The sequence below is a fragment of the Triticum urartu genome, chromosome 5, assembly GCF_003073215.2.
Source record: "Triticum urartu cultivar G1812 chromosome 5, Tu2.1, whole genome shotgun sequence".
In the NCBI taxonomy this organism is placed as follows: Eukaryota; Viridiplantae; Streptophyta; class Magnoliopsida; order Poales; family Poaceae; genus Triticum; species Triticum urartu.
Genome location: NC_053026.1, coordinates 96,876,732 through 96,889,833, shown reverse-complemented (window position 1 = coordinate 96,889,833; position 13,102 = coordinate 96,876,732). Strand labels below are relative to the sequence as shown.

General features: G+C 43.3%; 1 protein-coding gene across 1 annotated transcript in view; it reads left to right on the top strand.

Moving 5' to 3' along the window:
• Nucleotides 1-9,375: 9,375 nt before the first annotated feature.
• The window catches only part of LOC125506820, an 8,455-nt gene continuing 4,728 nt past the window's right edge, over nt 9,376-13,102 (top strand). The window contains exons 1-3 of the mRNA XM_048671519.1: nt 9,376-9,698; nt 11,161-12,529; nt 12,859-13,097. Coding sequence (XP_048527476.1) covers nt 11,176-12,529; nt 12,859-13,097 — 1,593 coding nt within the window. The 5' untranslated portion in view covers nt 9,376-9,698; nt 11,161-11,175. The remainder of the gene's footprint in view (nt 9,699-11,160; nt 12,530-12,858; nt 13,098-13,102) is intronic.

Genomic DNA, 13,102 nt, shown 5'->3' with positions numbered 1-13,102 from the left:
GATGCTTCGGAGATGGAGATCACAAGCACAAGATGATGATGGCCATATCATATCACTTATATTGATTGCATGTGATATTTATCTTTTATGCATCTTATCTTGCTTTGATTGACGGTAGCATTATAAGATGATCTCTCACTAAATTTCAAGATAAAAGTGTTCTCCCTGAGTATGCACCATTGCCAAAGTTCGTCGTGCCCAGACACCACGTGATGATCGGGTGTGATAAGCTCTACGTCCATCTACAACGGGTGCAAGCCAGTTTTGCACACGCAGAATACTCAGGTTAAACTTGACGAGCCTAGCATATGCAGATATGGCCTCGGAACACTGAGACCGAAAGGTCGAGCGCGAATCATATAGTAGATATGATCAACATAGTGATGTTCACCATTGAAAACTACTCCATTTCACGTGATGATCAGTTATGGTTTAGTTGATTTGGATCACGTGATCACTTAGAAGATTAGAGGGATGTCTGTCTAAGTGGGAGTTCTTAAGTAATATGATTAATTGAACTTAAATTTATCATGAACTTAGTACCTGATAGTATCTTGCTTTTTATGTTTGATTGTAGATAGATGGCCCGTGTTGTTGTTCCGTTGAATTTTAATGCGCTCCTTGAGAAAGCAAAGTTGAAAGATGATGGTAGCAATTATACGGACTGGGTCCGTAACTTGAGGATTATCCGCATTGCTGCACAGAAGAATTACGTCCTGGAAGCACCGCTGGGTGCCAGGCCTGTTGCTGATGCAACTGACGACGTTAAGAACGTCTGGCAGAGCAAAGCTGATGACTACTCGATAGTTCAATGTGCCATGCTTTACGACTTAGAACCGGGTCTTCAACGATGTTTTGAACGTCATGGAGCATATGAGATGTTCCAGGAGTTGAAGCTAATATTTCAAGCAAATGCCTGGATTGAGAGATATGAAGTCTCCAATAAGTTCTATAGCTGCAAGATGGAGGAGAACAGTTCTGTCAGTGAGCATATACTCAAAATGTCTGGGTATAATAATCACTTGATTCAACTGGGAGTTAATCTTCCGGATGATTGCGTCATTGACAGAATTCTCCAATCACTTCCACCTAGCTACAAGAGCTTCGTGATGAACTATAATATGCAAGGGATGGATAAGACAATTCCCGAGCTCTTCGCAATGCTAAAAGCTGCGGAGGTAGAAATCAAGAAGGAGCATCAAGTGTTGATGGTCAACAAGACCACTAGTTTCAAGAAAAAGGGCAAAGGGAAGAAGAAGGGGAACTTCAAAAAGAATAGCAAGCAAGTTGCTACTCAGGAGAAGAAACCCAAATCTGGACCTAAGCCTGAAACTGAGTGCTCCTACTGCAAGCAGACTGGTCATTGGAAGCGGAACTGCCCCAAGTATTTGGCGGATAAGAAGGATGGCAAGGTGAACAAAGGTATATGTGATATACATGTTATTGATGTGTACCTTACTAGAGCTCGCAGTAGCACCTGGGTATTTGATACTGGTTCTGTTGCTATTATTTGCAACTCGAAACAGGGACTACGGATTAAGCGAACACTGGCGAAGGACGAGGTGACGATGCACGTGGGAAATAGTTCCAAAGTCGATGTGATCGCGGTCGGCACGCTACCTCTACATCTACCATCGGGATTAGTATTAGACCTAAATATTTGTTATTTGGTGCCAGCGTTGAGCATGAACATTATATCTGGATCTTGTTTGATGCGAGACGGTTATTCATTTCAATCAGAGAATAATGGTTGTTCTATTTATATGAGTAATATCTTTTATGGTCATGCACCCTTGAAGAGTGGTCTATTTTTGATGAATCTCGATAGTAGTGATACACATATTCATAATGTTGAAGCCAAAAGATGCAGAGTTGATAATGATAGTGCAACTTATTTGTGGCACTGCCGTTTAGGTCATATCGGTGTAAAGCACATGAAGAAAATCCATACTGATGGATATTTGGAACCACTTGATTATGAATCACTTGGTACTTGCGAACCGTGCCTCATGGGCAAGATGACTAAAATGCCATTCTTCGGTACTATGGAGAGAGCAACAGATTTGTTGGAAATCATACATACATATGTATGTGGTCCAATGAATGTTGAAGCTCGTGGCAGATATCGTTATTTTCTCACCTTCACAGATGATTTAAGCAGATATGGGTATATCTACTTAATGAAACATAAGTCTGAAACATTTGAAAAGTTCAAAGAATTTCAGAGTGAAGTTGAAAATCATCGTAACAAGAAAATAAAGTTTCTACGATCTGATCGTGGAGGAGAATATTTGAGTTACGAGTTTGGTTTACATTTGAAACAATGCGGAATAGTTTCGCAACTCACGCCACCCGGAACACCATAGCGTAATGGTGTGTCCGAACATCGTAATCGTACTTTACTTGATATGGTGCGATCTATGATGTCTCTTACAGATTTACCGCTATCGTTTTGGGGTTATGCTTTAGAGACGGCCGCATTCACGTTAAATAGGGCACCATCAAAATCCGTTGAGACGACGCCTTATGAACTATGGTTTGGCAAGAAACCAAAGTTGTCGTTGCTGAAAGTTTGGGGCTGCGATGCTTATGTGAAAAAGCTTCAACCTGATAAGCTCGAACCCAAATCGGAGAAATGTGTCTTCATAGGATACCCGAAGGAGACTGTTGGGTACACCTTCTATCACAGATCCGAAGGCAAGACATTTGTTGCTAAGAATGGATCCTTTCTAGAGAAGGAGTTTCTCTTGAAAGAAGTGAGTGGGAGGAAAGTAGAACTTGATGAGGTAACTGTACCTGCTCCCTTAATGGAAAGTAGTACATCACAGAAACCAGTTTCTATGACACCTACACCAATTAGTGAGGAAGCTAATGATGATGATCATGAAACTTCAGAACAAGTTACTACTGAACCTCATAGATCAACCAGAATAAGAGCCACACCAGAGTGGTACGGTAATCCTGTTCTGGAAGTCATGCTACTAGATCATGATGAACCTACGAACTATGAAGAAGCAATGGTGAGCCCAGATTCTGCAAAATGGCTTGAAGCCATGAAATCTGAGATGGGATCCATGTATGAGAACAAAGTGTGGACTTTGGTTGACTTGCCCAATGATCGGCAAGCCATTGAAAATAAATGGATCTTCAAGAAGAAGACTGACGCTGATGGTAATGTTACTGTCTACAAAGCTCGACTTGTCGCAAAAGGTTTTCGACAAGTTCAAGGAATTGACTACGATGAGACCTTCTCACCCGTAGCGATGCTTAAGTCTGTCTGAATCATGTTAGCAATTACCGCATTTTATGATTATGAAATTTGGCAGATGGATGTCAAAACTGCATTCCTGAATGGATTTCTGGAAGAAGAGTTGTATATGATGCAACCGGAAGGTTTTGTCGATCCAAAAGGAGCTAACAAAGTGTGCAAGCTCCATCGATCCATTTATGGACTGGTGCAAGCATCTCGGAGTTGGAATAAAATCTTTGATAGTGTGATCAAAGCATTTGGTTTTGTACAGACTTCTGGAGAAGCCTGTATTTACAAGAAAGTGAGTGGGAGCTCTGTAGCATTTCTGATATTATATGTGGATGACATATTGCTAATCGGAAATGATATAGAATTTCTGGATAGCATAAAGGGATACTTGAATAAGAGTTTTTCAATGAAAGACCTCGGTGAAGCTGCTTATATATTGGGCACTAAGATCTATAGAGATAGATCAAGATGCTTAATTGGACTTTCACAAAGCACATACCTTGACAAAGTTTTGAAGAAGTTCAAAATGGATCAAGCAAAGAAAGGATTCTTGCCTGTGTTACAAGGTGTGAAGTTGAGTAAGACTCAATGCCCGACCACTGTAGAAGATAGAGAGAAAATGAAAGATGTTCCCTATGCTTCAGCCATAGGCTCTATCATGTATGCAATGCTGTGTACCAGACCTGATGTGTGCCTTGCTATAATTCTAGCAGGGAGGTACCAAAGTAATCCAGGAGTGGATCACTGGACAGCGGTCAAGAACATCCTAAAATACCTGAAAAGGACTAAGGATATGTTTGTCGTATATGGAGGTGACAAAGAGCTCATCGTAAATGGTTACGTTGATGCAAGCTTTGACACTGATCCGGACGATTCTAAATCGCAAACCGGATACATATTTATATTAAACGGTGGAGCTGTCAGTTGGTGCAATTCTAAACAAAGCGTCGTGGCGGGATCTACATGTGAAGCGGAGTACATAGCTGCTTCGGAAGCAGCAAACGAAGGAGTCTGGATGAAGAAGTTCATATCCGATCTAGGTGTCATACCTAGTGCATCGGGTCCAATGAAAATCTTTTGTGACAATACTGGTGCAATTGCCTTGGCAAAGGAATCCAGATTTCACAAGAGAACCAAGCACATCAAGAGACGCTTCAATTCCATCCGGGATCTAGTCCAGGTGGGAGACATAGAGATTTGCAAGATACACACGGATCTGAATGTAGCAGACCCATTGACTAAGCCTCTTCCACGAGCAAAACATGATCAGCACCAAGGCTCCATGGGTGTTAGAATCATTACTGTGTAATCTAGATTATTGACTCTAGTGTAAGTGGGAGACTGAAGGAAATATGCCCTAGAGGCAATAATAAAGTTATTATTTATTTTCTTATATCATGATAAATGTTTATTATTCATGCTAGAATTGTATTATCCGGGAAACGTAATACTTGTGTGAATACATAGACAAACAAAGTGTCACTAGTATGCCTCTACTTGACTAGCTCGTTAATCGAAGATGGTTATGTTTCCTAACCATAGACATGAGTTGTCATTTGATTAACGGGATCACATCATTAGGAGAATGATGTGATTGACATGACCCATTCCATTAGCTTAGCACCCGATCGTTTAGTATGTTGCTATTGCTTTCTTCATGACTTATACATGTTCCTATGACTATGAGATTATGCAACTCCGTTTAGCGGAGGAACACTTGTGTGCTACTAAACGTCACAACGTAACTGGGTGATTATAAAGGTGCTTTACAGGTGTCTCCAAAGGTACATGTTGGGTTGGCGTATTTCGAGATTAGGATTTGTCGCTTCGATTGTCGGAGAGGTATCTCTGGGCCCTCTCGGTAATACACATCACTTAAGCCTTGCAAGCAATGAAACTAATAAGTTAGTTGCAAGATGATGTATTACGTAACGAGTAAAGAGACTTGCCGGTAACGAGATTGAACTAGGTATTGAGATACCGACGATCGAATCTTGGGCAAGTAACATACCGATGACAAAGGGAACAACGTATGTTGTTATGCGGTCTGACCGATAAAGATCTTCGTAGAATATGTAGGAGCCAATATGAGCATCCAGGTTCCGCTATTGGTTATTGACCGGAGACGTGTCTTGGTCATGTCTACATTGTTCTCGAACCCGTAGGGTCCGCACGCTTAACATTACGATGACAGTTTCATTATGAGTTTATATATTTTGATGTACCGAAGGTTGTTCGGAGTCCCGGATGTGATCACGGACTTGACGAGGAGTCTCGAAATGGTCGAGACATAAAGATCGATATATTGGACGACTATATTTGGACACCGGAAAGGTTCCGGGTAAGATTGGGACAATACCGGATCACCGGGAGGTTATCGGAACCCCCCGGGAGGTATATGGGCCTTATTGGGCCTTAGTGGAAAGGAGGGGAAAGGAGCAAGGGAGGGGGCCCGCCCCGCCCCAACCCCAATCCGAATTGGGAGGGGGGCTGGCCCCCCCTTTCCTTCCTCCCTCCTTCCTCTTCCTTCCCTCTCCTACTCCTAATAGGAAAAAGGGGAGTCCTACTCCCGGTGGGAGTTGGACTCCCCCCCTTGGGCGCGGCACCCTCCTTGGCCTCCCCCTCCTCCACTCCTTTATATACGGGGGCAAGGGGGCACCCCAGAGACACAACAATTGATCATTGATCTCTTAGTCGTGTGAGGTGCCCCCCTCCACCATGATCCTCGATAATATTGTAGCGGTGCTTAGGCGAAGCCCTGCGACGGTAGAACATCAAGATCGTCACCACGCCGTCGTGCTGACGGAACTCATCCCCGACACTTTGCTGGATCGGAGTCCGGGGATCGTCATCGAGCTGAACGTGTGCAAAAACTCGGAGGTGCCATAGTTTCGGTGCTTGATCGGTCGGGCCGTGAAGACGTACGACTACATCAACCGCGCTGTTATAACGCTTCCGCTTCCGGTCTACGAGGGTACGTAGACAACACTCTCCCCTCTCGTTGCTGTGCATCACCATGATCTTGCGTGTGCGTAGGAATTTTTTTTGAAATTACTACGTTCCCCAACACATTGAGCTTTCTATAATCAGTACAGAGCCTCATAGATCCATCTTTTTTCTTAACTAGGAGAACTGGTGCTGCAAAGGGACTTTGACTGGCCTTATCAAATGTGCAGCTAATAGCGTTTTTATTTGTTCCTCCATATCTTTCTTTTGGTGCTGAGGGACCCTGTAGGGTCTGACCTAAGGTGGAGCAGCTCCATGTACTAGAGGAATTTTGTGATCTAAAGCTCTCTGAGGTGGTAATGCTTTAGGTTCTTCAAACAGGTCTGCATATTCCAAAAGTAACTTTTGTATTTGAGGAGGAGTTTTGAAATCCTCAGGAGCATCCATAATTATATTATGGATTTGACAGAGGAATACTTCAGGTCCTTTGTCCAAGAGCTTGTCCACTCTCTTTAATGGTACTTCCTTCAGATTAGCAGATGTGGAAAACATTGCTGTAGATACTGTTTGTTTCTCTCCATGTGTGAATCCAAATTGTTGTGCAGGTATGTCAAAGGATACAGGGCTAACAGCAGTGAACCAGTCATACCCTAAAATAACATCATGACTGGGCAGAGGTATCACTCTGAAGTTGTGAGTTAGTGTCAACTTAGCAATCTGAAATTCACAGCTGGGAACTACTGCAGCAGACACTAGTGTTCCACCTCCAGCTACTGAAATGTTTTTGGGTTTTACAGGTAACATGTTGCAGTTGGCCTTGACAGCAAAATCCTGATTGAGGAAAGAGGTAGTACTACTAGAATCTAATAAGGCCACTGCTCTTTTTCCATTAATATGGATTATCACTGTTGGAGTGGGCACTGCAAGCTGTTGTCCCATTGCAAATGCAGAGATGAACATAGCTTGATCTCCTTCAGATACTGGCTCCATTTGTTCCTCACTCTGTTGCTCTTCCACATCATAAGTTGTTTGCTCCTCCACTTCCTGTTGCATAGCATGTACAGTTGGCACTAGTTTACACTTGTGGCCATGCATCCACTTGTCTCCACATCTCCAACATTCTCCCACTTTCCTGATTTTCTATGCATTGTTAACAGGGATTTCATTTTGCCTGATAGGAATTTGCTGCTGAACAGAAGGGGAGATGTTCTGCTTAACAGGAAGATTTCCAGAGGATTTCTGGTAGTAGTTGTTGTAGGAGATATTACTTCTTTTTGGAACTGTTGTCGCTGGTAGGTGACAGGGCTCAACATCTTTAGCCAACCAGTAAGCATCAGTTAGTGTTTGAGGTCTTAGTGGTCTGATCTGGAATTTGATGCCATCTCTCAAGCCATTGACATAGCATCTTACAAACCAAGATTTCCCCAGCTCTGGATTTTCCTCTTGCACATCAGCCATTAGATCTTCAAATAGTTTTAGGTATTCATACACTGTGCTGTTTAACTGTTTAACTGAGTTGAATTTTTCAGTTAAATCATAAGAGCCTTGTGCAGAAAATCTTTTAGTGATTTATGTGCAGAATTCTTTCCATGACACCTTCTTTTTTAACAACCCTGATCTTCTTAACCATACATCTGCATCTCCCATTATATACAACCGAGCCAAGGAAACCTTGTATTCTTCTGGTGCTCATGACATCTGAAAGTACTTGTTGCACTGCCTAATCCATCCAACTGGGTCTTCACCCTCAAATCTAGGGAAATCCATTTTAGGCCCTTTTGTCAGAGATCTCATGAACTGACATTGCATGTCTTGTTCATAAGTTTTTGCATAACCTTGCCACAATTGCCTATCTCTGTTTTGCTGGTAATGTTGCTGAAATGCAGGTGTGTAAGCATTGTGCCTTGCGGTCAATGGTGTTCCTATAGGACTTGCATGCTCTGTTCTGCCCTGCTGAGTAAAGCCAGGTGGAGCTGCAGGCCTGTTTGTTCTGATAGGAGGTAAGTTCTGCATTTGTAGCTCTTCTAGCTGTTTTGTTTTCTCTTTTTCTGCTTCCAGCTGTTTTCTGAGTTGCTCTGTTCTGAGTGCCTGGTTTTGCAATTGCTCTTGAGACACTGTTGGTGATTTGGGTATTTGCTGCGAACTAGAGGCTGGATCAGAGACCTCTCTCTGGACAGGGGCCCTAACCAAGGTCTGAAGCACTGCATTGATTGTTGAGAGTTGCTTTCCCAAATCCAAAACCACTTGCTCTACATTCCCAACTTGCATTGAGATTTCGCCCTGTTTAGAACTGACAGAATGAACATCATCATGCAGTTTCGCCATATCTGCCTGCATCTGGGCTTGATCCTTCTGTAAAACTCCAAAATCCTCATGCAGAGACAGCATCTCTTGAAGATCTGCCTCGTCAATTGTCTTTGCGCGCCCCATCACCTTGATCTGAAGTGGTGCTTAGGAATTTTACCACTGGATACCCAGCAACCCTTACTCAACTTCAGATCCTGCCGTCGCCACAATCCACGCCTCCAAAGTACACGGATCAGTGCTCAGACGCGGGATTTTACCGACCAGGCGATGTGCCCGACCAACCGCTCTGGCTCGACTGATCTGTACCCGAACGATCGCCGCCGCCAGCGCCTCCACACACCGCCTCCTGACTACAACCCCGACACCAACGCCGCCTACTAATCGCCGCCGATCAGAAGAATTAGGGTGGGATCTTGCTAGAGAGAAAAATTTCCCCCGATTTCGCTCATTTCCGCCGAGGAACGAATGCTCTGAATACCAATTTGTCAGGAACTACCTAGAATTTAGAACGCGATCTAGGGATTTAGAGGAGAGGACTGGGGAATTCCGCCCAGATCTCGAATATGTATTTGTATATATGAGTTTACTTGGCCATCTAGGCAATTCTTAGCAGAAGCAACGATAGTGACAGCCAGCCACAGCCCAGCTGTTATATAGGCAGGCGTTCCCGGCAACGGGGTGAAAAGCAACAGTAACTAGCGGAGTAACGATACAAAGGCCATCGTACGGCTAGCGACGAAGCGGTAACTGCGAGGAGCCATCTCAGCCGTCCATCTACCGAAACGTTATGCGCTTGAGCAGCTACAGTTAACTGAATAATAACATCGCATCTTCAGTCCTGACAAACGCCACGTGCTAAACATCCACGCTTCTCCCTCCACCTCCCCCCTCTCTCTCCCCCAAAGCGTTAGCGGCAACCTCCCTCTCCTCGCTCACGGATCATTCCACCGGCACATCCGTACCACACGCAGCCGTTCTGTTCGTCGGTTTGGCGGCGAGCGGCGGAAGCACGAGGTACCTACCTAGTATATACAGAAGCAATCTCTCCTTTCCTGTCCTCCTCTGCATTGGTCTCCGGCCGTCCATGCGTTTTCGCTAGCTGCCTCCCCGACCCGACCGATCGAGCATCGCATCTCTGGAGTCCTTGCAATCAAGCTAGGACCGGGAGCAGGACGTCGGTCAGCAGGTAAGGCTTTAATTCGGAGATTCCAGTTCCGGCGCTGCGATCTCGTGGTGGACTGGACTGGACGATCCAATCTAAGTTTGTTTCTTTTCTTCTTGAAAGTTTCCCATCAAGAAACGGCGGGGGCGCATGACGCTCTACGGTTTTCTCTTTCTTTCTTTTCTTCCAGTGTTGATGCCCCTCTGTATATCATCTGGATATGGCTCTGTTTAATTGCGTCTCAGTTCGTTGATTCTTTGGAGGAACAACCTGTTTAATCTTTCCTGTGCTACTAATGCTGTACTCTTTTGTGATGTCAAGTCAACTACGCTAGCAGATCCATCTCGCTGATACTACTAGATTAAATTAGTATTAGTAACAAGAATATGTACTTACTGTAAATTATTCATTAAAGAATCGGATTGGAACCATTCTACATGTCCCTGTAGTACTAATGCTGTATTAAACATTGGTTTAACACTTATGTCAACTAGGCTACGCCAGTAACTATCAATAGCTGGTAGATTGGGAATGGGTAATCATTGATTAGTTCTATGTCTCTAAAGAAACATGATTGCAGCAAATCCAAAAGACGGAATAATTCAAAGGGGAGTAAGTAGGGCTTTGCTTGATTGGCTAAACTTATACTAATTGGAAAGTTGCCTGGCAAAAATACTAATTATAATGTAGGAAGGATTGATACAAATAGGTGTTATAACATGTTTGAGGAGCGAAAAGTGCAAGCAGCTCCCGAGCTCCATGACTCTTGGTATTTGAAATTTTTGAAAAACACACTTCTAGTGCTCAGAAAAATCTAAAAAAATACATGAATATATACACATATTCCTAAGACCTGGTAAAAATCTGATAAAAAATACTTTGTATTTTGGGAAATACAAAAAAGAGAAATTTCTGACAGAAATGACACAATTGTTCTCTTATACACTGTCAGAAATTTGTTTTTTTTCTATAGCCCAAAACAAAACGATATTTCTACCGAAACTTGCCACGGGTATTCGGAATGTGTATGCGTATCCCCGGGAAAAACTTCACATTTTTCTGAAACTTCAAAAGCATGAATTTCAAAATATTTAAATATAGAGAGCACTGGTGCTCGGGAGCTGCAAATCTGCACTCGTTTGAGGAGTTATAATATGGAAATGCTTTTATGTTAAGACTTTAATAAGATAGATGAAGTATCAAATTAGTTGGGTTTGGTGAGAATTGGTTGAACTGGAGGGAGAATGGCGGATCCATCTATGCATATTCTTGGAATAAGTTCTTTACTAATAGGTGATGCAGATCTTGACCAAGTGGCAGAAACAAATAGGACAGAGATGGCTAAAAAATTGGTGTGGAATGTGGTCTTCACTTTTGACCTTGAGAAATATTGCACTGCTTAATTCACTGGATTCACCTTTTCTGTAATTTATTAACCACGCCGAGTGAATTTTTCATGTGCTCACACATGTGCCTGCAATTGCAGCATCCTTGCTTCTAAATGACCGAGGAGGTGATCAAACAGGCTATCACTTCAACAACTCCTGCATTAGCGGAGTCGAAGAAAGAAGATCTCCGGATAAATACCACTGAAATCATAGATGGCAACAGTGTGCCGTCCTACCTGAGGAGGAAAGAGAAGCCAGTTCCACATTACCAGAGAGCGTCCACTGGCTCTTGCCATGACAACTGCAAACTTGGTATTCATCATTCTTCCGAGTCTAAGAAATACTCGCCTGTTCATGGCTGGCGTCAGGACCGCGCGAACGCCAGGAATGGAACACACGACCTGGCTCAGGCTGTAGTCATCCCACAAGGAGACAAAGCAAGAAACAAGAGTCAGATGCTGAATATTTCTCATGTAAAAGATGACGCTGGTCCTGGTAAGCCTGAATTTACCAAGCAAAAGCCATCACTGAAAGGAGTACCTGGTCGTCTTGAAAGCTCTCCATGTGTAGAGTTGTTATCAGATGAAGTATCTGGAACTGTTGTGGCTGGAAACCAGCCAGACTGTGCGAAGTGCCTCATCATCTCACTTGATGACTTGTCAAGCTGTGGAGATGGACAATTGTCAGAAGGAGCTGTAAGCATTGAGCTGGATATGCCGTTGGCCATCCAGGACAGGGATGAGTCTGACGATCATAGTACGGATCATTCTGCAAATGACTCTGTAAGTTCAGAGAACATGACTAAGCAGCCTGTGATGGCATCGGAGAAGCACAGACAAGATAAGGACCTGACTAAACCACAGAGTTTCTCCCAGGGGTCTGTGAAACAGAACAGGAAAGCAACACCAAGTATAACCAGAAGCAGTATGTCAAAGCAGAAAAGCGGAATAACATCACATGAGAAGGTTGCAGGTACATCAGCTGGAAGCGCCGATGGACCAAGGACAACGGCAAAAAAGGCAGATCCTAGTGCTACTAACAAGTTCAGCCCGGAGAGGAAACTCAACTTGATTGTCACATCAACTCTTCCAAGGGTGAAGAAAATCAAAGCACCATCACCAGCTAGCGTGATGGAATCGTGTGCCAAACCTGCTACAAATAAGCATGCTCCATCTCCATCACCTCCTTCAGGGAAGCAAACTGAAAGAAAGATTACACTGAATAATGTTGCCAAGAATGCTCAAATTTGGCAAAACAAGGGAGAAGAAAAGGTTACATTGAGTCCACTGAAGCTGTCTCGTTCTACAGTGAGAGCAGTCAGGAAAGAAACTTCTGCTTCCCCAGTGAAGAGTAAGAAGGTTTATGGGATAGAAAGTTTTTCTGGGTGCAAGGATAAAATATCAAAGACAGCTTCGCAAAAAATACGAAAACCAGACGTTAACAACAAAGAGAGACAATCTCACAAAGGTACATCTTATCTTTACCTTCTGAAACATAAACATATAATTGCACCTTAGGTCACAAATTTCCTAATTCTTCTATACAATATTATGAATTTCGCTGGCAATTAATAATGCCAATATGCAACTTGTATGGCATGATTGATTATAGTGCTGCCTTAAATTGATCAGGCCATCCTAGTTTAGCCTACAAAAACGTCTTGTATTTTGGCACGGAGGTTGTAACATCTAACATGGCAATGTATGGACAAGTTTCTATGAAATATTTCTTTTCAAATAAACATATGCTTGGAGTTCATCGCAAGACAATGACAAGACATCATTCCCATTTTACAGAAAATGGGGCTATTGCAAGAACTGAAATTGCAGGAAGGCCAAAGATAACATGCACGCCCTCAGGCGTCATCATGAAGTCGCCTCGCATGCTGAGGTTTCGCCGTGGCAAGGTGCTGAACCTTGGCAGCAACTCTGACAACAGCACTCCCAGACGAGTACAGTTCAGGCCTGCAGATGCTACAGATGACGTCAACAGAAGCAAGTATCCTGCCAGACGCAGAATCACCAAGAACAATGAAGCTAA